This window comes from Macaca fascicularis, chromosome X (assembly GCF_037993035.2).
Source record: "Macaca fascicularis isolate 582-1 chromosome X, T2T-MFA8v1.1".
In the NCBI taxonomy this organism is placed as follows: Eukaryota; Metazoa; Chordata; class Mammalia; order Primates; family Cercopithecidae; genus Macaca; species Macaca fascicularis.
Genome location: NC_088395.1, coordinates 12589120 through 12616534, shown reverse-complemented (window position 1 = coordinate 12616534; position 27415 = coordinate 12589120). Strand labels below are relative to the sequence as shown.

At 42.1% G+C, this 27415-nt stretch overlaps 1 protein-coding gene and 1 pseudogene across 2 annotated transcripts in view; both read right to left on the bottom strand.

Moving 5' to 3' along the window:
• Positions 1 to 14813: 14813 nt before the first annotated feature.
• On the bottom strand, positions 14814 to 15565 carry LOC135969306 (proteasome subunit alpha type-6 pseudogene; annotated as a pseudogene).
• Positions 15566 to 17173: 1608 nt separating this feature from the next.
• The window catches only part of PRPS2 (phosphoribosyl pyrophosphate synthetase 2), a 33858-nt gene continuing 23616 nt past the window's right edge, over positions 17174 to 27415 (bottom strand). For both annotated transcript variants that reach the window (XM_005592966.4, XM_045384522.2), the window contains exons 5-7: positions 22004 to 22177; positions 20885 to 21044; positions 17174 to 18679 (exon numbers count right to left, since the gene is read on the bottom strand). In XM_005592966.4, the coding sequence (XP_005593023.2) occupies positions 18587 to 18679; positions 20885 to 21044; positions 22004 to 22177 (427 nt within the window). In that variant the 3' untranslated portion in view covers positions 17174 to 18586. The remainder of the gene's footprint in view (positions 18680 to 20884; positions 21045 to 22003; positions 22178 to 27415) is intronic.

Genomic DNA, 27415 nt, shown 5'->3' with positions numbered 1-27415 from the left:
GTGAAGACCTTCACTTGTTTGGGATTCAACATACATGGCCAGCCAATGAAAATGTTAACTCACACCTGCATATGCCTTCATCTTGTTATGGAACTCGAGGCGCCATCATTCATAATGCTTGAAAATAAAACACCTGCAAGGCAGCTATTGTTAAAACCTAACTTGCCCACAAGAAAGCTGATGCTCAACGAAGTCAAATCTCTAGTAATAAAGCCGGGTTACTATTCATATCTTGACTCTACTGCCCAAGTTCTTTCCGTAAGTCATCTAAACAGCCAGGACCTCAGCAATCTGACTAGATAAAAACAAAAAATTCTTCTTGAGTTTATGATCCTAAGGGTTTCTTTTTCATATTTAAAGCAGGTATTCCTATTAGATGCTGTCACATTTTGCTTATCTCTTGCTGTGTAACAAACCATCCCAAAACGTACCTGCTTAAAACAGCAACCATTTTATTTGTTCATGATTCTGTGGTTGACTGGGGCTCTGCTGGGTTGTTCTTTGGTTGGTTTCAGTTGGGGTCTCCTGTGAGGTTGCAATCAGATGGCTTTGTTCACATGTCTAGTTCCCCAGTGGGGAAGGTTGAGAGGGCGTGGTCTTTTCCTCTTTTCTTCCCCATGTGGCTAGCTTGGGTTTCTTTTCACAGTGGTTTGATCCTGAGAGTAAGCATTTCAAGAGAGATAAGCTCCAATGTGCCAGCACTTATCAAGTGTTTGCTTACATCATTCTTGCTAATGTCCTATTTATTGGCCGAGCCCGAAGTTCATATGGAAGGATACTCCACAGGAGTGTGAATACCGGGAGTTATGGTTCATCGGGAACCACCAAAGTAGCAATCCACCACTTGTAGTATATACAACAGAAATGTTAAAAACTTCATATTCAAGCCAAGATCTGTTGTTTCAGATTTTTTTGAAGAATATTGGATTTAAAATATATTACTTTAGAATACTATGCAGCCTCCAAAAGTCACATATTAGAATATTACATGACATGGAAAAAGGTACTATGCTAAGAGTAAACCAAAAAAAGTTTTAAAACAAGTATTTGTTTGTATGTATACTCCACTTTTAGCCATTGTTATTGCTGATTATTTTCATTACTTGTCTTTGCATTTATCAAAATTTTGTCAGTGCATATATACTATTTTTAATCAGTAATAAAGTATTTTTGCTATTGAAGAAAAAATCTGAAAATAGTATTGCAATAATAGGTGATAGGTTAACGAGGTTTGAGTATGTTTATACAATATTATTTATATTGCTATATTGCTTTATAGATCCTGGAAAGTAAAATATTTGTGGTCAATAAAATAAAGTTCTTACAGAAATGCAAATAAAACAATATCCCAGTACTGTTAAATTATCAGATTGGAAAAAAGGAAAAAGATGATCAATTCACAGTGTTTGCCAGGATTTAGGGACTTTGGGTGAGAGTGCAAATGGACACAACCTTTCTGGCAAGCAATTGAAATAGATCAGGATTTTAAATGGGCATTACTTTGTAGGAATTCTTACTAAAGAGGAAAACGTTTTAAATTCTCCAAACTGTAGCTACTAACTTGTACTGATTTGTAGAATTAATGGTGGTGCTTTGTTCCTTTATATACTTTCTGCCATTCTTCATACCATCTACACATAGTTGCCCAAAGCTGATACACATAAATGTTGAGAACAGGCGGCAGAACTTGAAAGCTTCATGGTCCATGACCTTACACTGGAGCTTCTCAGTCTCAGCTGCACATTGGAATGGGATCATTACAAAGTTCCTGACTACTGTATTGACACCAAAGGTTCTGATTTAACTACTCTTGGGTGTTGCCTGAGTATTTGGAATTTTCAAGGATGCCCATGTGATTCCAATTGATAACCAACTTTGAGACCAACAGGCGTAGTCCAAACTCTCTTGACTAACTGACCTGAAATTCTGACTGGTTAACCTGCATTCTCCTTACCTTCTGTTGAAAAAAAAAAAGTTGGTCGATTTCTTATTAATGTCTCAAGTTGATAGGCTATCAGTACATATGTCTTATTGCTCTCAACAGTTGAGTTGTTTTCCTAGAGCCGGTTGTGTCTGTTTCTAAACTTTTTATTCTCTATTTGTTTTGTTTGTTTGTTTGCGACAAGGTCTCACTCTGTCACCCAGGCTGAAGTGCAGTGGTGTGATCATGGCTCACTGCAGCCTTGATCTTCCAGGCTCAAGCAATCCTCCAATCTCAGCCTCCCGAGGAGCTAAGACCACAGGCATGCACCACCATGCCCAGCTAATTTTTAAATTTTTTGTAGAGACAGGGTCTCGCCACGTTGCCTAGGCAGGTCTTGAACTCTTAGACTCAAACGATCCTCCTGCCTCTGACTCCCAAAGTGCTGGAATTACAGGTGTGAGTCACTGCACTTGGCCCTAAAACATTACTTTTTAAAGGCAATTCTCATATTACTGAAATCATTGGAAATTGCTTAGATATTGGGTGTTTGTTGAATCCCTTATTACAAATGACTTAAGTACTTTTAATTTCAATGTTTTTTGATAATAACTGCATTTTTGCCAATGGAATATGAATAATATAGGAACATTACCTTATGCTTTGTGCTGCTAGAAGACCAGCATTGTCTTTGTCTTTCCATAAAACCAAAGCGTTAGTAACAACTGAAATATCCCAAGCAACCACAACAGTGCCCGGCAATTATAGTTGTTGGTTAAGTGAGTACAAATATCAGAAACTTTTGTTCTAGGTACATTCAAACCTTGAGGTAAGTCAGAAGCTTGTATTCTCTGCCAATGTCCACCAAGTTGGCATAACTTTTCAGCTGATTTACAAGATTTGCCATGAAATATAATTAAATTCGAGTATAACTTACCAGAACCAGAGCCATTTTTATCAGAGAAGGAAGTGATCTTTCCTTACGCAACAGACAGGGACCATTACATTAGCACCTAGCGTGGACTTACCTATTAGGGTGGTTTTCAATTTTCTCCTAAGGTTTTTGGTGATGCAGATGCTGCTAGTCCAGGGCCTCACTTTGAGAACCACTGCCTTATAGATCACCATTATTTAAAAAATCTCCAGTATACAGTGTTGTTATTTTGGTTCTCATGTTAGCATAATGACCTGAAAAAGGACTAGGCAAATGCAGTGAGTGAAATGAAGACCTTGTTTTTGGAGAAAGGCAAAGGACAACCAAATCAGTGGAAGCAAGTATTCAGGTTCTGATAGAAGTTACCATACCGTATTTTTGGCTTTTCCTCACTACCCTGAGGTTTAATGATAAGCTTCTTCACTGTTATGCACTAGTGATTAGAATCATTGAAGTTGCCTGGGTTAAGGCAAACATCTCTGCTTAAAGAACAGAAAAGCTCCATTTTCTTTTTGTTGTTGTTGTTGATTTGTTTGTTTGTTTTGAGACAGGGTCTCTCTCTCTGTCTCTCACCCAGGCTAGAGTGCAGTGGCTCGATCTCAGCACACTGCAATCTCTACCTCTCCGGTTCAAGTGATTCTCCTTCCTCAGCCTCCCGAGTAGCTGGAATTACAGGTGTTTGCCACTGTGCCCAGCTAATTTTTGTATTTTTAGTAGAGACAGCGTTTTACCATGTTGACCAGGCTGGTCTCGAACTCCTGACCTCAAGTGATCTACCCACCTCAACTTCCCAAAGTGCCGGGATTACAGTCGGGAGCCACCATGCCTGGCTGAAAAGCCCCATTTTCTAACCCCAGCTTTTCCTCTAGGGAACTGTGTAACCTTACTAAGCCGGTTACTTAGTCTCTTTGAGCCTTAGTTTCCTCATCTATAAAATAAGATGGGAATCATTCAGTCATGAATGTTCCATCTAACTCCAAAATCTTATCAATTCCATGACCTTTGACAGATGTAATGGGCTCTGATTTGACCACAGATGACTTTTGCCGTTTTGGCCCATAAGAGTTAAATTGCCAGGTGACTGGGAAGATGGCCAAATAGGAACAGCTCTGGTCTGCAGCTCCCAGAAAGATCAACACAGAAGGCGGGGGATTTCTGCATTTCCAACTGAGGTACCCGTCTCATTTCATTGGGACTGGTTAGACAGTAGATGCAGCCCACGGAGGGTGAGCAGAAGCAGGGTGGGGTGTCATCTCACCTGGGAAGTGCAAGGGGTCGGAGAACCCCCTCTCCTAGCCAAGGGAAGCCGTGAGGGACTGTGCCATGAGGAACAGTGCATTCCAGCCCAGGTACTATGCTTTTCCCACAGTCTTTGCAACCCACAGACCAGGAGATTCTCTCGTCGGGTGCCTACATGACCAGGGCCCTGGGTTTCAAGCACAAAACTGGTCGGCCATTTGGGCAGACACCGAGCTAACTGCAGTTTTTTTTTTTTCATACCCCAGTGGCACCTGGAACACCAGCGAGACGGAACCATTCACTCCCCTGGAAAGGGGGCTGAAGCCAGGGAGTCAAGTGGTCTAGCTCAGTAGATCCCAACCCCACAGAGCCCAGCAAGCTAAGATCCACTGGCTTGAAATTCTTGCTGCCAGCACAGCAGTCTGAAGTCAACCTGGGATGCTCAGGCTTGGTAGGGGGAGAGGTGTCTGTCATTACTGAGGCTCGAGTAGGTGGTTTTCCCCTCACAGTGTAAACAAACCTGCCGGGAGGTTTGAACTGGGCAGAGCCCACTGCAGCTTGGCAAAGCCACTGTAGCCAGAATGCCTCTCCAGATTCCTCCTTTGTGGGAAGGGCACATCTAAAAGAAAAGCAGCAGCCCCAGTCAGGAGCTTACTGATCAAACTTCCATCTCCCTGGGATAGAGCACCTGGGGGAAGCGGTGGCTGTGGGCACAGCTTCAGCAGACTTTAATGTTCCTGCCTGCCAACTCTGAAGAGAGCAGTGTATCTCCCAGCACAGTGCTTGAGCTTTGCTAAGGGACAGACTGCCAACTCAACTGGGTCCCTGACCCTCGTGCCTCCTGACTAGGAGACACCTCCCAGCAGGGGTCAACAGACACCTCATACAGGAGAGCTCCAACTGGCATCTAGTGGGTGCCCCTCTGGGATGAAGCTTCCAGAGGAAGGAAAAGGCAGTAATCTTTGCTATTCTGCAGCCTTCGCTGGTAATACCCAGGCAAACAGGGTCTAGAGTCACCTCCAGCAAACTCCAGCAATCTGCTCCTCAATGACTAGTGGATAAATAACAAAATTAAGGCAGAAATAAATAAGTTATTTGAAACCAATGAGAACAAAGACAGCATACCAGAATCTCTGGGATACAGCTAAACTAGTGTTTAGAGGGAAAGTTATAGCACTAAATGTCTTTGTTCTCAAAAGAAAGCAGGGAAATACCTGAAATCGACACCCTAACATCACAATTAAAAGAACTAGAGAAGCAAGAGCAAACAAATTCAAAAGCTAGCAGAAGACAAGAAATAACTAAAAACAGAGCCGAACTAAAGAAGATAGAGGCACAAAAAACCCTTCAAAAAATCGGTGAATCCAGGAGGTGGTTTTTTGAAAAGATTAACAAAATAGATAGACCACTAGCCAGACTAACAAAGAAGAAAAGAGAGAAGAATCAAATAGACACAATACAAAATGATAAAGGGGATATTACCACTGATCCCACAGAAATACAAAGTACTATCAGAGAATACTAAAAACAGCTCTGCGCAAATAAACTAGAAAATCTACAAGAAATGGATAAATTCCTGGACACATACACCCTCCCAAGACTAAACCAGGAAAAAGTCAAATCCTTGAGTAGATCAATAACAAGTTCTGAAATTGAGGCAGTAATTAATAGCCTACCAACCAAAAAAAGCACAGGACCAGACGTATTCACAGCTGAATTCTACCAGAGGTACAAAGAGGAGCTGGTACCATTCCTTCTGAAAGTATTCCAAACAATAAAAAAAAGAGGAACTTCTTCCTAACTCATTTTATGAGACCAGCATCGTCCTGATACCAAAACCTGGCAGAAACACAACAAAGAAAGAAAATTTGGGGCCAATATCCCTGATGAACATCAATGAGAAAATCCTTAATAAAATATTGGCAAACCAAATCCAGCAGCACATCAAAAAGCTTATCCACCACAATCAAGTCAGCTTCATCTCTGGGCTGCAAGGCTGGCTCAACAAATGCAAATCAATAAACGTAATCCATCACATAAACAGAACCAATGACAAATACCACATGATTATCTAAAAACTCTCAATAAACTAGGTACTGATGGAACGTATCTCAAAATAATAAGAGCTATTTATGACAAACCCATAGCCAATATCATACTGAATGGGCAAAAGCTGGAAGCACTCCCTTTGAAAACCGGCATAAGACAAGGATGCCCTCTCTCACCACTCCTGTTCAACATAGTATTGGAAGTTCTGGCCAGGGCAATCAGGCAAGAGAAAGAAATACAGGGTATTCAAATAGGAAGAGAGGAAGTCAAATTGTCTGTTTGCAGATGACATGATTGTATATTTAGAAAACCCCATTGTCTCAGTCCACAATCTCCTTAAGCTGATAAGCAACTTCAGCAAAATCTCAGGATACAAAATCAATGTGCAAAAATCACAAGCATTCCTATACACCAATAATAGACAAACAGAGAGCCAAATCATGAGTGAACTCCCATTCACAATTGCTACAAAGAGAATAAAATACCTAGGAATCCAACTTACAAGGGATGTGAAGGACCTCTTCAAGGAGAACTATGAACCACTGCTCAAGGAAATAGGACACAAACAAATGGAAAAAGATTCCATGCTCATGGATGGGAAAAAATGATATCCTGAAAATCGTCATATTTCCCAAAGTAATTTATAGATTCAGTACATCCCCATCAAGCTACCATTTACTTTCTTCTCAGAATTAGAAAAAAACTACTTAAATTTCATATGGAACCAAAAAATATACCATATAGCCAAGTAAATCCTAAGCAAAAAGAACAAAGCTGGAGGCATCACGCTACCTGACTTCAAACTATATTACAAGGCTACAGTAACCAAAACAGCATGGTACTGGTACCAAAACAGATATATAGACCAATAGAACAGAACAGAGGTCTCAGAAATAATGCCACACATCTACAACCATCCGATCTTTGACGAACCTGACAAAAACAAGCAATGCAGAAAGGATTCTCTATGTAATAAATGGTGTTGGGAAAACTGGCTAGCTGCATGCAGAAAACTGAAACTGGAACCCTTCCTTACAACTTACACAAAAATGAACTCGAGATGGATTAAAGACTTAACTGTAAGACCTAAAACCACAAAAATCTTAGAAGAAAACCTAGGCAATACCATTCAGTGCCAAGACCAGCTTGGTTGGGGAGACCCTAACCCAGCAGCGCTAGAGGAATTAAAGACACACACACAGAAATACAGAGGTGTGAAGTGGGGAATCAGGGGTCTCACAGCCTTCAGAGCTTAGAGCCCCAAACAGAGATTTACCCACATATTTACTAATAGCAAACCAGTCATTAGCATTGTTTCTATAGATATTAAATTAACTAAAAGTATCCCTTATGGGAAACGAAGAGATGGGCCAAATTAATTGCAGCAAGAACACACCCTTAAGACACAGATCGCTCATGCTTTTGTTTGTGGCTTAAAAATGCCTTTAAGCGGTTTTCTGCCCTGAGCAGGCCAGATGTTCCTTGCCCTCATTCCCATAAACCCACAACCTTCCAGCTTGGGCATTAGGGCCATTATGGACATGTTACAGTGCTGCAGAGATTTTATTTATGGCAAGTTTGGGGGCCAGTATATGGCCAGATTTTGGGGGGCTTGCTCCCAACAATTCAGGACACAGGCATGGGCAAAGACTTCATGACCACATCACCAAAAGCAATGGCAACAAAAGCCAAAATTGACAAATACCATTCGGGACATAGGCATGGGCAAAGACTTCATGACTAAAACACCAAAAGCAATGGCAACAAAAGCCAAAATTGACAAATGATCTAATTAAACTAAAGAGATTCTGCACAACAAAAGAAACTATCATCAGAGTGAAAAGGCAACCTACAGAATGGGAGAAAATTTTTGCAATCTATCTGTCTGACAAAGGGCTATTATCCAGAATCTACAACAAACTTAAACAAATTTACAAGAAAAAAAAAAAACCCATCAAAAAGTGGGCGAAGTATATGAACAGAGACTTCTCAAAAGAAGATATTTATGCGGCCAACAAACATGTGAGAAAAAGCCTATCATCACTGGACATTAGAGAAATGCAAATCAAAACCACAATGAGATACCATTTCACACCAGTTAGAATGGCAATCATTAAAAAATCAGGAAACAACCGATGCTGGAGAGGATGTGGAGAAATAGGAATGCTTTTACACTGTTGGTGGGAGTGTAAATTAGTTCAACCATTGAGGAAGACAGCGTGGCAATTCCTCAAGGATCTAGAACCAGAAATACCATTTGATCCAGCAATCCCATTACTGGGTTTATACCCAAAGGATTATAAATCAGTCTACTATACATACACATGCACACATATGTTTATTGCAGCACTATTCACAATAGCAAAGACTTGGAACCAACCCAAATGACCATCAATGATAGACTGGATAAAGAAAATGTGGCATATATATACCATAGAATACTATGCAGCCATAAAAAAGGATGAGTTCATGTCCTTTGCAGGGACATGGATGAAGCTGGAAACCATCATTCTCAGCAAACTAACACAGGAACAGAAAGCCGAACACCACATGTTCTCACTCATAAGTGGGAGCTGAACAATGAGAACACATGGACACAGGGAGAGGAACATCACACACTGGGGCCTGTCGGGGTGTTGGGGGCTAGGGGAGGGATAGCATTAGGAGAAATACCTAATGTAGGTGACAGGGTGATGGGTGCAGCAAACCACCATGGCAGGTGTATACCTATGTAACAAACTTGCATGTTCTGCACATGTGTCCCAGAACTTAAAGTATATATATATATATATATGAGTTAAATGTTAAATTACCTTGGATATATTGATTCCTCTTCATTCTGGCTTCTCACAGCAGGATGAAAAATAACTGAAGGGCCAGGTAACCCAAAAACCTGAATGGCTCATCAAAAGATCTGCTCTCTTGACTGGGCGAGGTGGCTCACATCCGTAATCCCAGCACTTTGGGAGGCCAAGACAGCAGATTATCTGTGGTCAGGAGTTCGACACCAACCTGGACAATATGGTGAAACCCCATCTCTACAAAAGTACAAAAAAAAATTAGCTGGGCGTGGTGGTGGGCACCTGTAATCCCAGCTACTCTGGAGGCTGAGACAGGAGAATCACTTGAACCTGGGAAACAGAGGTTGCAGTGAGCCAGATTGTGCTACTGCACTCCTGCCTGGGTGACAAGAGTGAGACTGCATCTCAAAAAAAAAAAAAAGGTGCTCTCTTGAGGTCACTGTTAAAATTAGGCTGAACTTCAATCATCTCCTTCAAGGTTACTGTTAGTATATTAATTTCTTCCTTTTTTTTTTTTTTTTTTTTTTTAATTGGAGACAGGGTCTTACTCTGTCATCCAGGCTGGAGCACGGTGGCGCGATCTTGGCTCACTGCAACATCCACCTCCTGGGCTCAAGCGATGCTACCCCCAAACCCCCCAAGTAGCTGGGACCAGAGGCCTGCGCCACCATGCCTGGCTAATTTTTGTATTTTTTTGTAGAGACAGGGTTTCACCATGTTAGTCAGGCTGGTCTCAAACTCCCGAGTTCAAGCAATCCTCCTGCCTCGGCCTCCCAAAGTGCTGGGATTACAGGTATGAGCCTTCATACCAGGCCTAGTATATTAATCTCTTGATTTAAAAAAACCAAAATCCTTGTGACTTATTCTAAGGCTGAATTGTTCTTAGAGGAACTTGAGGGAATAATTTAGTGACGGATTCAAAATCTTGTGCCCAGGTCATGGCAGATGTAGAAATCAGTGCTTGTAGCCCTGCATCAAAAGGATAATGTGGCTGGGTGCCATGCCTCACACTTGTAATCCCAAGTGCTTTGGGAGACTAAGGCAGGAGGATCACTTGAGGCCAGGAGTTCAAGACCAACCTAGTCAACATAGCGAGACTCTGTCTTTACAAAAATATTTAAAAATTAGCCAAGCATGGTGCCACACACACCACTGCACTCAAGCCTGGGCAATAGAGCGAGACCTTGTCTCTGGAAAAAAAAAAAAAAAAAAAAAAAGAAATGAAACAAAACAAACGACAGCAAAAAAACCAAAAAACAAAAAAGCAAGGATAATGGGATTATTTTGGTGTAAACCTCATTTTGTACCAAAACGCTAGCATTGAATTTTTAAAAGTGAGGTATGATTGCCGTTGTCTTATCCACTTTGTGCTAAAATGCTTTTTTAGTTGTGATTGGGCCAGGGGCCAGGATGAATCTCCTCTGTAACTCTGACCTGAGTCTTCAGGAAAGAAGATAGAGGAAGAAAGTCTTGGTTAAAATAAATCAGGTTGTCAAGCAGGGGGGATTCTGCCCCCAAGGAACATTGGCAAGGTCTGGACACATCTTTTGGTTGTCACAAATGTGGGATGGGGGCTGCTATTGGCATTTAGTGGGTGGAGGTCAGAGATGTTGCTCACCATCCTACGATGCACAGGACAGCTCCCCCAGGAAAGAATGAGCCAGCCCCAAATGGCAAGAGGGCTGAGGCTGAACAACCTTGAAACATGCTGGGAGGTGAAAGCAGGGAATCTCTCCCTGGGGAGTGTCTGGCCCCTGGGAAAGGCTGGTGCTTGGGCTAGTTTGTCCAACCTCCCTCCCATCTCTCCACCCCCAACACCCTTCTCCAGTTCTTCACATCTCTCTTACCTTCCCCCTCCCCTGTCCCCATTCTGAAATGCCTCCATCAAGGACTTCGGGAAGTTTATTGTGGATAAAATTGGCTCTCAGGAAAATACAAGAGAAACATGAGAAACTAATAAATGTAGGAAAAAATCCTCAACAGTAGAAGTATACCAGAATTGGCTTTGCAGACAATGGAGTATCTAGCAGGAAGTTTTTAATCTGGAAGAGATGGGGTCACATACTTTTTAAACAAGTGCACCTTTGTTCTTTTTGCATTTTAATGCTGAATATAGCTGTCTTTGTAGGCTTAAAATATAAATGATTCCGATTTCCAATTTTTTTAAATACCAAAAGAGTAGGAACACACCAACACAAATACTAAAAGAACAAAGCCTGATATACCAGAAAATCTGGGGAGGGGGAAAAAGTGTTGGAATCACTGCTGAGAACTGAACCCAGCAGGCCACATTCCTAGCCTTTTCCTGGTCACCCCACTGTTTCACACACTCCAAATAAATTATCCTGCCTACAGCATGGTGCCATCATACTTCTGTGTTGTTGACATCAAATGATTGTGCATAAAGCTACCTGTGTCACCTGGCGTGGTGGCTCATGCCTGTAATCCCAGCACTTTGGGAGGCTGAGGCATGTGGATCACCTGAGGTTGGGAGTTCCAGACCAGCCTGACCAACATGGAGAAACCCCATCTCTACTAAAAATACAAAATTAGCCTGGCGTGGTGGCACATGCCTGTAATCCCAGCTACTCGGGAGGCTGAGGCAGGAGACTTGCTTGAACCCGGGAGGCAGAGGTTGCCGTGAGCCAAGATTGTGCCGTTGCACTCCAGCCTGGGCAACAAGAGCAAAACTCCGTTTCAAAAAAAAACAAAAAAAACAAACAAAAAAACGACCTGTGTCAACTCTGAAGGCTAGATTCACGTAAGCCTTATTCATGTCTTTTATTTATCTAGTACTTATATGACAGCCACATCCTAACACTATGGTATACTAATAGAGGCTTCATAAGGAACTGTTGAGTGAATGAATGAATGAATGAAAGAAACAAGATCAACTCCTTCATTTTGTCTGTGGAAGGACTAAAAATATGAATTTTCCGTTTGACATATGTCTAAGCCAAGATGTTCACATGAGTCAAAATACAGAGAAGCAAGTGGTATTTCTCCAATGTATTAAAATTCCTAATTTATGTACATGTAATGAAACTTCTCCAAAATGCAAGGGTTGAAAGTGTGTTTATGGCTGCACCAGTGCACATCAGTGGAGGATTATTGACTGTTCCAAAATCACTCTTGTGCCAACTGGTTTTCCCCAGAGTGCTTTTTAATTCAAGGACTTTTTCTATGAATTTTGTATTGTTAAAAAAAAAAGTTATTCATCACATTCATTGAAGACACTAAGGAAGACTTCATTCAAGGGGGTCTTTGTGATAGGTTTAGGGACCACGGACTGCAATGGGGTCTTACAGTGGGGGAGAGAGATTAATCTCAGCTCTGACTCCTACAAGGACAAGTGGAGATTTGTAAGCAACGAACAGGGTTGGGGGCAGTGGATGGAAAATCACTAAGGAAACATCAGGGGTAGGAGGGATTCTTGCTAGATCAACTCAAACAGAATTCTTGCTAAAGGCAAGCCTGGGTGATAAGATATTGACGGTGGTCAGATACAAAGGGCAGGAGTTTGTTCGATAAACTGACTTCACAGGATTCTTGCTCAAACTAAATTCCACAATGACAGAGAGGGAAGCCCAAGATAGGCCTGGTCAAGGAGAGGATTCAGAGGAGCCTGACTATTGTAGGACAAAGAATGAGCCTTGGTCAGTGTTCAAGAAAGAATTGCCCTTTGAATGCTATGAATGCATTCAGGTGCAGAAATTAATGCAAGGTCAGACCACCATTGCTGTGGAGAGGGATCTCTGCCTATCTTTCTTTTGATTCTTGAGAAGATTGTTCCATAGCCTTGGTCCTCAGAGTTTTCTGAGGCTTAAAGGAATTTAGGGTTGCACCAGACATGGTGGTGCACACCTGTAGTTCCAGCTATTTGGAGGCTGAGGCAGGAGGATTGCTTGATGCTATGAGTTCAAAACCAGCCTGAGCAATATAGTGAGACCCTCTGTCTCAAAAAAAAAAAAAAAAAGGAAAGAGAGAGAAAGAGAGAGAGAGAGAGGAAAGAAGGAAGGAAAGAAAAGAAGGGAAGAAAGGAAGAAAAAGAAAAGAAATTTAGGGTCGCTCCTTGGTTCCTTTGGTGAGTAAAGGTCAATGGCACATACTGAGCTCATCCTATGGTAAATGTACATTAAAATATGCCCAGAAATAATCATTAGGATGACTTTAAAGAGTGACGTGTTCACTTTTAGTTCTTAAAATGTGTCCATAATTCATGGTCAGTCTTAGTTTCCATGCAAGAAAATACTAGATTTAGCACTCCTTATAGAGGGAAAATCAGAGAATCACAGGTCCTCAGACACAGATGGCCATGCCCTCACAAATGTTAAGAATCTCTTAATGTGCGGAAGGACAACGTACATCAGGTACCCTTCAGAGCACTCTGCCTTCTGTCTGGACTGTTTCCTGGGGTCTCTGAAGACCACTTAAGGTGTTAAAGGTAGCTGTGCCAAAGGACTGGTAATCAAGCCAGACTTGAAGGTATTTTCTAAAGGTGCCCCTGCTTTTTCTCTCTGATTTTGTGACTACAGCTCTTGAGCTTCTATGGTTAATTGAACAGATTTTAAAAGACCTGTAATGCCACAGGTCCCCTGTACATTGTTGGGCTCATCATATAGCCTGCTTTTTTGTTTTTGCAACCAGCACAAGATCAAAGCCATGCTCGTTGGATTCCTTACCACGGTGGTGCTGGGGATGCAGAACTATCCACCTTAGAAGAGGGAACAGGAGACCAAATGTCCTGGTTTGCCCAGGACTGAGGGGTTTCCTAAGATATAGGTCTTCCAGGGCTAAATTGAGAAAAGTCCCAGGCAAACCAAAACAAGTTGGTTACCCGATGGAGAGCAACCATCTGTGCCTTCAGTTAGCACTATTCCAACTACATCTAGAATAAATGGCATCGCCTATTAAAACTGCTGGGGACTTCTGCAACCATCTTTCCTCTAATTTTTGCAGAAAGATGCTCATACTCAGAGTGGCGTACACATTTTTCCCAAGGTCACCCAGCTTGCTAGCAGCATATCAGGAACCAGAATCTAGATCGCCACACTCCCAATTTAGGGCATTTTCTACTGCATTATGTTTTTCACTTTCTTATTCTCTTTTTTTATCACTCTCTTAAAATGTAAAATTTATTTAGCCGGCTTTTCTTTTGGCCACAGAACTCATCTGTTAGGATACTGAAGACTGTTCTTCCCATTTATATTGGGCACCACTTTTGGTTGTATTTATGATGGGATGGATGGTGAATGAGGGCTACAACGAAATCAGGTTGTTGTAAATGACCTCAATTGATTACTATCTCTATAATCACATGGCATTCATTCCTATCTATTGTTGCTACTGCCCACTGGAAGTATTGCTGTTGTTTTTAAGAGATGGGGTTTCTCTATGTTGCCCAGGCCAGTCTCAAATTCCTGGGCTCAAGCAATTCTACTGCCTCAGCCTTCTGTGTAGCTGGGATTACAAGAATGCGCCACAGCATCCAGCTGAAAGTTGTTGTTGTTGTTTGAGACAGTCTCGCTCTGTTGCCCAGACTGGAGTGCAGTGGCACAATCATGGCTCACCGCAACCTCTGCCTCCCGAGTTGAAGTGATTCTCGTGCCTTAGCCTCCCAAGTGGCTGAGATTACAGGCATGCGCCATTATGCCTGGCTAATTTTTGGATTTTTAGTAGACTGGGGTTTCACTATGTTGGCCAGGCTGGTCTCAAACTCCTGACCTCAGGTGATGCACCTGCCTTGGCCTCCCAAAATGCTGAGATTCCAAAAGCATTGTTTTTATTTATAGAGTCCTAACCACTTCAGTAGTAGGAGGAGTGGGAGAGGCTCCTTTTTCAGTCCAGGGACGTCCATAATGGTTTGATGTTACCAAACACACAGGTAAGTGGCATCATGGATTTGGTAAACTAACAACAATGTGAGCGCATCAATCTCTGCTTCTGTATGAATCCCGAATTTAGGATTTTCAACCGTCACTACTCCAACTTCTATTTCTGAAGGTTTGAAATCAATTGATAAAACAGTAGACAGGCATGTAATTGCAGTTTCCACTGTCTGTTCAAATGTCCAATCAAATTTTTCACTTTTTTTTTTCAAGGAAACTGGTTAACTCAGTTTGTTTAACTCCTGCTGCAGTGGCTTTAAATCACAGCCGTAACCTGGAGGATCACACTTTCACACCTGAGAGCCTTGTTCTTCATCTATACCAGTGAAAATCATACAACAACCAGGAGACCTCACTGTAGCATTCTGAGTAGTATCAGCAATTCTTCTACACAGAATGTCCACAGGAATCTCAGCCATACTTGTATTTCCAGTTAGCTGCCCCATAGCGTGCCCTCTGTACCTGGGATCTGCTGTTAGCTGTCATTCCGGTCATCACAGTGACAGCCAGTGTTTTCAGTTAGAGTAAGTGAGTCACTGTGCTGGAATCCGATAATTTGTCAGGTATTTCTTCTGTATGATAATTACAGCAGTCTTTTCCTCTGGCAGTTACTGATATAAGGCCACCCTGGTTAACAGCTTTAAAAGCATATGCATATTCTACTTGGTAGTGCTGGCCCTGGGGCAAAAAAAATTTTAATGTGGTGGGCAAAACCAGCGCTGCCACGGGACATGCTGGTAGAACCACTACTTTAAGCATAATCAAGTTTTTTTGTTTTTAACATGCAACTATTTGTCACCTAAATGCTACCCTTCACTGAGGCAGTCACATGCCAAGACAATGTAGCCCTTCTAAAATGGCAGGAGGGCATTCTGTTCCCTTCTAGGCTTAACACCTAGAAAACGCATGAAAATCTTGCCTCTTCATACCTTACATTCTTTCTAGGGGTAGTTCAGGAGACGCTCTCTAAAAACTGAAGTTAATGTACAAACCGAGCAATTCTAAACACTTCACACTCATTTATTATCCCCATCTCACATGTAAGGACGCTGAGGCATAGGGGTTAAGTAACCAACCCAAGGTCCTTGTTGCTGTTGGTTTTAAAACTCTGGTAAGTGGTGAAGTCTGTGTTCCTGGGCATTATGCTTTCAGAATAGGAAATAGAGCTCAAAGACTGCAATAAAGGAAACCACCCAGGATGTGATCTTGGAAAGCAGGGTCAGAAAAAAGGTGGAGGGATGTGTTCCTGGGGCACAGGGAGATAAATCAGGAAGATAAATATTGGTAGTGAGAAGGAGGAACCTTGTTGATTCCACGCAATTTAGATACAGGATAGCTGAGTATGTTTCAGCCTCTAACTCCCTTCTTCCCTGGGACATCCTTGCTGAAACACATCATGTACCAAACACCCTCTGCTGTCCTGCGTCAGTCCACATTGGAACACACCATAGGGCTCTGGAAAATTCTGACATGAACCATCTAATGGTGATCACTGAGCCCTTCCTGGTCTCCCCAGCGTGATTCCAACCTCTGCATGCCTTAGTACTCCATCTTTCCCTTTACCACTTCCCTGTCCCCTGTAGTTCAGCCAGCGGATTAGACAGGACTTGCCATAGGAAATGAAACATCTCTGAAGAGGTGTGACATCATTATTAAGTGCAATTGTAAAGCTGATGAAGTGTCTTTGGCTTTCACTTCTCCTTCACTTCCTTCCTCCTTTCTAATACATTCTATCTTGTTCTCTCATACACACTGTGATCACCCTTTTTCTCAGATGGACCTAGCTGTAATTCTTCATATTTCACTGTGACTTTAAGACAACATGTTGCCATTCTTAGTGTTACACATACTTTACAGCTGAGCCTCACCAGGAGCACGTAATTATGACTTTACTTTGCACTCACGAGAGTAGTTTGAAGTACCACTGAACAGGCTGTTCTATGGAGACAGGAATCCTTCTCGGTGCTTCTGAAATCAATGAATAAGAACAAGTTTTATGCAGCCTACATTTAAGCTTGGTTTGCTCCAATAGATGGATATTGAACATCACTACTCTGATGTGTGAACACACTGTACCATCTTTAATTTTATAGGAAACATGTGGAATTAACAACTTGGACACCTTATGTGGCACAGCTGTTATGCTTTGGGGGAAAGGAGATTGCTAGTAAGTTCTTCAGGAAGAAACACCTTCAAAATGGAAAACAGCTGACATCAATTAACTTCTGGCTCTTCTGTAATTTTGTATGCTGGACTATAATCGTAAAGTAGCAAACATTTTCAGGTACTGCAACACATCACTCCATCAAAAAATATTACTCCACAATGATAATACAAACTATGAAAGCAGTCAGAATGATTTTATTGAAGTTTTTTAGTACAATGTTAGAGGAGCTTAAAATCTTATATTTTAAACCAATACAAGCACTGCAAATGATATATTCCTGAATCTAGTTGATGTAGTATCTAAAAAGAAAAGTGATCATATGAATATCTATAAGTTGACTAACGTAATTTAAGATGGAGGCTAAACAACTTTGGTTATATTCATATTTCTCTGGCTCCTGTTTTTGGCCAGGTAAGTGCCAAGTCCACCCCCATTCAGTAGAATTGGACAGGACCAATGTATTTGGTGGTCTCACTTAAGTTTCCACGCCAGGAGCTGCAAGAAATGTACAACTTCTGGGATTAAGTTGCTCCCAAGACAGTCTTCATCACCTTTGTGAACTGGAAAAACCAAATAGTCAAGGTCTGAATTTCCATTGTGTGTGGCTAAGTCCAGTCTCATTGGTTCATAAAAGTATTCTGAAGGACATTAAAATACAAAGGTGGGGCTAAATAATGATAGAAACCATCAGTTCTGAATTCAGAGAATGACAATGCAGGTTCCTATATCCTTTTTAAAAATCTGAGATCATTATTTTAAAACTAGCTCTATACATTCTTAGGCTTTAAATTTAATGTTAGCTGAAATGATTACCTTTAAAGGTCAATTGGCTTTAGGCCTTGGCGATTGCTCAATATAATTTTGGAATTTTAGGATGCAGCATTTCAGTAAGTGACAGTTATGTTTTAGAAGAGGTAATTTAAAAAATGATCCAGAACTACACTGTTCTGATATGTCTGATGTATACCCCCCAAAATGTGTCAGTGTCCATATTAAGCTAAATAAAATTTGGTCCAAATTAAGCACAATAACCAAGATGGTTTATATGAAACTGAGTTATCAAAAAAAAAACCATTCAAAATCCATGGTATGATAATTATAAATTTTCCAAGGTTCACTCCAAAGTAAAAGGCTAATTAATTCTATACAGGGTTTTACCCAAATGTCCATAGGCATTATCATATATATTTACACAGAAGGTTTTAATCTGAAGTCACCTTTGGCAACCTCGAAATATATAAACTATGACTTCCACAATGAAATTATATACTTGAAAGTTGTCGCCTCAAAGTATTGAAAGAACAAAGGAAGAGATCACCTGTACCCGTTAAAAGTCAAAATGACAAAAACGTTTCTCATTTAAGACAGTTCACTTAAAGACCAAATAACCACCACCATTTCCCCAAAAACTGGAAAGAAATGATCTTGCGCTTTAGAAGGGGAAACAATAAATCTTAGCATATACAAAGATCGGATGCTTTTGCCAGTGATTAACCTATCATTGCTGAGTACCTACAGCTAAACATCCAGAAAACAAAAACAAGTCAGAAGTCAGAGTAGGCTTGCTGGGCACTTCCCATTCTGGATTTATAGCGGGACATGGCTGAACAGGTAGGACACGGATTCCCCATTGTGTGTCCTTCGGATTGCTTCGGCCAAGATCATGGAAATGTCAATGACCTAAATGCCAACGAGAAAAACAAAGGGAGAAGGGAAGCAGGACATCTTAGTTAGAGTTCTTTAAAAACTGAACAGCTGGAAAGCTGAGAAACAATTTCTGTAGCATACGTGATGTGTTGCTATCGAAACCTCCCACACTTTTGAGAGGACAGACAGCTTTGGGGTATGTCTTCAAATTACAACCCATTGAACCAGACCCGTATGGGATCCTGGAAGGGAGATTTTCAGTGCAGAGACAGGAGGCTTTTCAGGGATACTGTTAACCAGAGACACCCTTTTCCAGGGGCATTTGTTATTTTAAATTAACTTTAATCGTCATCTGGAAGGTTTTTCTTTCTGTTTCTGAAAAGGCGCTGACTGCGTCATTTAAAAGCACAACTGTGATCTTCTAACTCAGGGATTAGCAAACTATAGAGGACCAAATAGTTAACATTTTTGGCTTTGGAAGCCAGAGGGTCTCTGTCACAAATATTCAACTTCCCCATTGTAGCGTGAAAGCAGCCACGGGCAATACATATATGAATGGGCATGGTTGTGCTCTGATAAAAATTTGCAGAAACAGATGACAGGCTGGATTTCACTTGTGAGCCATAGTGTGCCAACTCCCATCCTAAACTACTACTAATCAGGCATGAAAATATATGACATCGCTATTCTGACCATTTTCAGACTTACTGCTTTGTGTCAAGCAAACTGCTTTTCTCTCTGAGGAATCAGAAATCATGAAGCAGATCACTGTGATGCACTTTCACGCTCTGCTGATGGGAGATGAGGCTTTGGAGCAATGAAATGACTTGCCATGGCCGGGCTCGGTGGCTCAAGCCTGTAATCCCAGCACTTTGGGAGGCCGAGATGGGCGGATCATGAGGTCAGGAGATCGAGACCATCCTGGCTAACACGGTGAAACCCCATCTCTACTAAAAAATACAAAAAACTAGCCGGGCGAGGTGGTGGGCGCCTGTAGTCCCAGCTACTCCGGAGGCTGAGGCAGGAGAATGGCGTAAACCCTGGAGGCGGAGCTTGCAGTGAGCTGACATTCAGCCACTGCACTCCAGCCTGGGCGACAGAGTGAGACTCCGTCTCAAAAAAAAAAAAAAAAATGACTTGCCAAGGTTCACAGAGACATAGAGGCAAAATGGAGCTCAAACCCTTTGACTTATTTCAGGCCAATTGCTATCTATATGATTATCAGCTCTCTGTTGGCCCATGGGCATCCAATCAGCAGGGAAAGGAAGGAGCAAAGCTCTGAAGATCCTCCGCTCAGCCTGCTGCTCCCACCCCCATTTTTTTTATTGTGTGAATGTCTATCTATCTATCTATCTATCTATCTATCTATCTATCTATCTATCTCACTAAGATCAAGTATAGTGTCTGTTCTTATCAGTTTAAAATTTACATATATAACATCAAATTTGCCATTTAAGTATATAATTTATTGGCATTAATTACATTCCTAATGTGTGTAACTATCACCATTATTTATTTCCAAACTGTTTTTATCGTCCCAAACAAAAACTATATAGTCATTAAACAATAGATAACTCCCCACCGCCCCCCTTATCCCCAGACCCTGGTAGTCACCATTCTACTTTGTCTCTATGTATTTTCCAATCTCAGGTACCTCCTAGAAGCAGAAACACAATATTCCTCCTTTTGCATCCGGCTTTTTTCACTTAGCATGATGTTTTCAAGGTTCATCCATGCTGTAGCATGCGTCAGGATTTCTTTCCCTTTAAAGGCTGAATAATATTCCATCGTAACGATAGACCACACTTTGGCCGTCTGTTTGTCTGTTGATGGCCATTGGGTGGTTCTACCTTTTGGTTATTGTGAATAGTGCTGCTATGAACATGTCTGTACAAGTTTCTGTTTGAATATGTTTCCAAATTTGGGGGGCATATATCTAGGGGTGGAATTATTGGGTCATATGATAATTCTAAGTTTAGCTTTAGCACAGCCCGTTTCTGACCGTTTTTCTATTGTGATTTTATTCACTCTCTATTTCTAAATAGCGAACGTTGACCTCTGTTGGTCCCGGCCTTTTTCAGGGATCTAATATGATTTATATCCTGCCATCATGAGAAGCTGCTGCCTCTGCCAAGCATGTGCCTTAGCAAGGAGCCACACACACAGAAGACATGATGCTATTTTTAGGGATCTAAAGTAGGTGCCTGGCTGCTTGGCTGCCTGCGGCGTAGACACTACCTGAATCTTGGTGCAGTGTTTCATTTTGTCCTCTTGCGGAATTGTGTTTGTGACGACAACAGCCTCAAAGGCGGCATTATTTATTCTGGAAATAGCTGGTCCAGAGAAGATCCCATGGGTAAGGATAGCATACACTTTGGTGGCTCCAGCTGACAGCAGCCTGTAGAACAGCAGAAGATAAAAATTAAGGGTATGCAAATATTCTTGGCATACTCTCCCCTAGTATGAATGGTAAAAGCAAAGAGTGTGCTCCGTAAAAGAAAAATGCAACACATTTTACTCACATTTATTAACCTAAGATAGGATCATTCAAGCATGAGCAAAACACTTTGTATTCCATTAAATCGGGGACTATCAACCTTGGCACTTGAGCCAGGATAATTCTTTGTCATGGGGGCTGTCCTATGCATTATGGGAAAATTCAACAGCACCCCTGGCCTCTACCCACTAACAACACCCTACCCCTCAGCCATGACAACAAAAAGTGTCTCTAGACATTGCCATATGTCTCCGAGGGGGCAAAATCACTCCTGCTTGAGAGCCACCCGTTTAAACCAATATAGCCAAAACGTCATTGTTTTGATGTGTAATCAATATAAAAACATATATGTAAATGAGATATTTATATTCATTGATTCATATTAAGTCTCCAAACCTAGTGGCCTTTTTACACTCTCAGCACATCTCATCAGACTGGCCATATTCCAAGAGCTCCACAGCCATGTGTGGCTGGGGGTTTCCATAGTGGACAGCAGGTCTACAAATCCTTCAGACACCCATGTGGCCGAGAAGGCTGGCACGAAAGCCAAATGGAAGGAAGCAAGGGACTGAAGAAGCCCGAAAAACCATCTTTCTTTTTGTGCTCAGGGCAAAGGGAAGCACCTTCTTTGACCCTTTTTCAAGTACACTACAAGGTCACCCTGGAAAACGAAAAGGCCCATGCTTTCTTTTCTACCCGAGAAAGAGGTATAAAGATGAAAGGGCCTAGAATCTCCTTTGGTCTAAAACTCCACTGCCAAGACCAGCAATAATCAGGAGAATAGAGCCCAGTTTCTAAAAGCTGATGTGCTTCCCTTTCCTAGTGAGAAGTCCTAACGCTTTCCCCACCGCCCTGCGTACTTGTCCGCAGCATGGCAGATGGTGCCGCATGTGTCAGCCATGTCATCCACGAGGATGGCCACGCGGTCCTTCACGTCACCCACCAGGACCATCCGGTCCACTTCATTCGCCTTCTTCCTCTCTTTGTGGATCAAAGCAAATTCCACATTCAACCTGTCTGCAATTGACGTGACCCTGGCAAAGGCACAAATGAACATGTTCATACAGAGTCAACTAGAGCTCTCTTCTTTAAAGTAGTATTTTAGGAACGTAGCAGGCAACTACACTCGAGACGATGCAAGAATCAGGCCTCTCTTGATCAGCCCAGGCATGGTCTGGGGCAGGCACTTACCAATCCACAGGGAGAAATGTGCTAACGGCAGACCTTGCAATTGGGGTGGCTGGGAATGACTGTCCGGGCACCCTGGCCACTGGATCAAACTACTGGATAAGAATTTGATATTCAATTTGTTAGTATTTGTGGGTAGCATTTTAACCATGACAGGCACAACTTAAAGCAAGTTATTTAGGAACTATTTGCCCAGTTTGTGGCACAGATAGTGGGGACAAAAGTCCTGGTTAATGCAGCCATCTAATATGTAAGCTAGTCAGGATGGGCTTCATTGCATTCAAGGTTTAAGGAGACTCTAAACTGTGAGTCCAGCTCCTCTGCTCATCTAAGGCAAATGCTCAGACATCAGTGGTGCCAGGCATGGCATTGTGCCTGTAGGCCCAGCTACTCAGGAATCTCAGGTGGAAGGATGGCTTGAGCCTGAGTTCAAATCCAGCCTGGACAACATAGCAAGATCCCATCTCTTAAAAAAAAAAATCACTGGCTCAGGAGGAGTTGAGCTGCCAACAGGAAGAGAAAGTGGGCAGGCCTCGCTTGTTGGTGAGCCTGAGGCATTTCAGATTTTCCTGTGAAGAGTGGACTTAAATGGTAAAACTGATTTTAAGACAATGCCACAGGCATAATGTAACATTAAGATTTTTCCTATTCCAGTTTTTAAAATAACAGTCATTATGCAATTTAGCTGAAAAAATGCTCTGGGGACCAATACACACATAGCCCAACTTAAGACGCAGTACATGGAGGATAAAACCTCTATACACTAGTTTTAAAGTCCTAGTCCTACTCATTGTGTCATCCTCAGATGGCGACCAGGAATGGAGCTCCTGGCGTGCTCTGATGAAGGACAGAAGGGGCAGTCTCTGGGGCTGAGAGGGCAGTGGGAGGGAGGGGAGGTGCTCCAGGCTCCCCTCCCCATTTCTGAGGACTTTCGCAACACAACCAGTGTTTCTTTTCTTTCTTCTTCTTCTTCTTCTTTTTTTTTTTTTTGAGATGGAGTTTCACTCTTGTTGCCCAGGCTGGAGTGCAATGGCACAATCTCAGGTCACCGCAACCTCTGCCTCCTGGGTTCAAGCAATTCTCCTGCCTCAGCCTCCCGAGTAGCTGGGATTGCAGGCATACACCACCACACCCGGCTAATTTTGTATTTTTAGTAGAGATGGGGTTTCTCCACGTTGGTCAGGCTGGTCTTGAACTCCCGACCTCAGGTGATCCGCCCACCTCAGCTTCCCAAAGTGCTGGGATTACAGGTGTGAGCCACTGCACCCAGCCAGTGTTTCTTTTCAACTGTGGTAAAATATACATAACACGGAATTTATCCTTGGAACCATTTTAAAGTGTATTAATTCAATGGCATCAAGCACATTCACAATATTGCACAACTATTACCTCTATCTAGTTTCAGAACATTTCATGACACCAAAAGGAAACCCCACATCCCTTAAGCAGGCACTCCCTATCCTCCCCTCCCCCCAGGCCCTGCCAAGCAGGAATCTATTTTTTGTCTCTATGGATTTACCTATTCTGAGCTTTTTGTATAAATGGAATCATAAAATACGTGCACTTTTGTGTCTGGCCTCTTTCAATTAGCATAAACTGTTCACAGTTCACCCACATTGCTGCATAGATCAGTACTTCATCCCTCTTTAAGTCTGAATAACATTCCACTGGGTGGATACAGCGCATTGTGTTCATCCATTCATCTGTTGGTGGCCACTCAGGTTGGTTCCACCTTTTGGCTATACTGAATACTGCCGCTATGAACACTGCTGTATAAATATCTGTTTGAGTCCCTGTCTTCAAGTCTTTGGGGAATATACCTCAGAGTGGAATTGCTGGGTCATATGGTAACTCTGTATAACTTATTCGGCTAATATTTCCTCTTTTTTTTTTTTTTCTTTTTTGAGTCAGAGTCTCACTCAGTCGCCCAGGCTGGAGTGCAGTGGCGCGATCTCGGCTCACTGCAAGTTCCGCCTTCCGGGTTCACGCCATTCTCCTGCCTCAGCCTCCCAAGTAGCTGGGACTATGGGTGCCCGCTGCCACGCCCGGCTAATTTTTTGCATTTTTAGTAGAGACGGGGTTTCACCGTGTTAGCCAGGATGGTCTGGATCTCCTGACCTCGTGATCCGCCCATCTCGGCCTCCCAAAGTGCTGGGATTACAGGCGTGAGCCACCGCGCCTGGCCTTCCTTTTTTTTTTTTAATGAGAAATATCTTTCATTTCGTCTAAAGAGGTGAAAATAAGATGTTTTTATATTTCTCACTCAAAAGATTTTTAAACTCTTAAAAATGCAATATCCTCTTTTCAAAGCACATGCCATCTTAAAAAAAATCTTAGCAATGTACATTTGCACTCAAAGAAAAACATGCAGCACCACTGTCTTCTGACAAAATTCTGCATAAAAAACCCCTATGCAACTTTTTGCAAATATGTTCCTTCTTTATCATTCAGGGACTTCAAACCACAAATATTCAGTGCAATATTTATTGTTTCTTATTTCTGTAGGAAACACAGGACCAATGATGTCTTCTGACAACTGTTTCCTGATGATTTGTTGGGTTTATAGGATCTGAGGATCCTCAGATCCTATAAACCCAACAAATAAATTCCCAAACAATCTTAACAAAACTATAGAAGACCAAGAAAGCTTAAAAGAGACAAAGAATAAAGACGAGTCACCTAGAAAGGATGGCCAAGTCCTCAACTTCCCCAATGGAAGCCAGAAGTTATGGAGTCATATCTTCAATGTGATATGAGAAAATAGCTGTCAGGCTAGGACTCTACACTCAGCAAAACTGCCTTTCCAGAAGGAGGGCAAAATAAAGATAGTTCCAGCCAAACTATACAACCTGAGAATTTATTTCTAACATATAACCACCTAAAGAATGCAACTTAAGCAAAAGGAAAATGACCACAGATACATTGAGATGTGGTGGGGGGCAGGGGCGGAGAAAGGTGAGCAAAGATATTGATCAATCTGTGGACAAATCTAAACAAACGTTGATTGTACAAAACCAAAATAATAATAATGTCTACTTTGTGAAGAAGGAAAAACTAAAGCATATAATAGCTAAGCATGGTGGCTCACACCTATAATCCCAGCACTTTGGGAGGCTGAGGCAGGCAGATCGCTTGAGCCCAGGAGTTGGAGACCAGTCTGGGCAACATAGTAAAACCCCGCCTCTACAAAAAATACAAAAATTAGCCAGGCATGGTGGCATGTGCCTTTAGTTCCAGTTGTTTGGGAGGCTAAGGTGAGAGGATTACTTGAGCCTGGGAGATTGGGGCTGCAGCGAGCTGTGATGGCGCCACTGCACTCCAGCCTGGGTGACAGAGCAAGACTCTGTCTCCAAAACAAAAAAAGCACATAGTAAGGTGGTGGTCATAAATCCAAATATGTCAATTATCATAAAAGAAAAGGGACCAAACTTTCCAGTTAAACACAGAGACTGTGAGATAAGAGAATAAGACATCAACGTCCTTGAAGCAAAGGGAAGCATTACTACGTTGAGGTCCATGCTTCTCCTACCCTTAAAACACTCATCCTACCCTTAAAACACTCATCCTTCAGGATGCAACCCAAACCATAGTAGCCCTAGCAGATACCCTTTGTTTGTAAACTTGTCTAGCTGTCAACAGTTTCCTTACTTAAATATTTAATTAAAAAAAATTAATTTAAAGGCTAACAAAAATTTTGCTCCATAATCACCTTAAAACACATACAGTTCAGCTGGGCACGGTTGCTCACGGCTGTAATCCCAGCACTTTGGGAGGCCGAGGTGGGCAGATCATCTGAGGTTAGGAGTTTAAGATGAGCCTGGCCAACATGGTGAAACTTCATCTCTACAAAAATACAAAAAGTAGCCGAGCATGATGGTGGGTGCCTGTAACCCCAGCTACTCGGGAGGCTGAGGCGGGAGAATCGCTTGATCCCCGGAGGTGGAGGATGCAGTGAGCCAAGATCGCGCCACTGCACTCCAGCTTGGGCGACTGAGCGAGACTCCATCTCAAAAAACAAACAAACAAAAAAGCACGCACAGTTCTACTATCTACATGCCAATGTCATAAAAGTCACTTAAACTTCAGGTAAGGAAAGCTACTTTCTGGGAACATGAGACAGGTTTTCCCAAGACACATGAACACCTTGCACAAAATGTCCACATATATTACCGCCTGCTTATTTGGTAAAGACTAGGCAGATTTGGGCATGACAGGACACCAATCCACAGCCCAGCACTGGGAAGCACTGCCCTTTGTGGCAGAAGTTCTATACCGGAGAAGTTGAAGCAGAACCTGTTTTCATCCCTCTGCCAGGTGATGCCTGTTCTCATGAGCCTGCTTAGAAGCAAACAGCAGGGTAGGCATGGAAGTCGGACTGGGAAGGAAGGTGAGCTCTGTGGTTCTTGGCAGTGGGGGACACAGACATCTTACTTGAGTGGGGAGGCCTAGCCACTTAAAGGTATCCAATGGTAATGTCAGAAGAAGAAGATAAGGGAAAATACATACCCCTGCAAATAGCTTCCTGGGTTGTTAGAACACTATGATTTCCTGAAAAAGCTATAGATAACTCTTCTTTTCCTTGTATATCTTGGAGACCTAATACATACTCCTAACAAATGATGTTGACACAACGTACCACACTGAAATCTTAGGCAGAAAAAGGCAGAATGAAAATTATATTCATACAGTTTTGGATTTCTTCTGGGCACATATTTACAATCTTTTCTCTGTGGGTGCGTGGGCCATATCAGCTCCCCCAGGAGAGACAGATACATAGTACACCAAATTATTCATAGTGGTACTACTGGTCGAGATATAAAGTCGTTAAGATTTTCTTCTTTCTACTTTCCAAATTTCCTATAGAGCATCTCCAAAAATTATATAATCAGAAAAAAAAGTTAAACCTGAGTTATCCAGTTTTACCCTCTTCCCATACCACTTTTAGGTTGACACTTGCTATCTCAGCAGTGGTAGGTAGGTTTCTTAGGTTTAATTTGTTTTCCATGGGTAACCCAACCAAGCTACAAAGCCTACCCAAGAGTGACCTCCTGTGGCAACATTCAGTTTTATCTGTAACGAGTCAA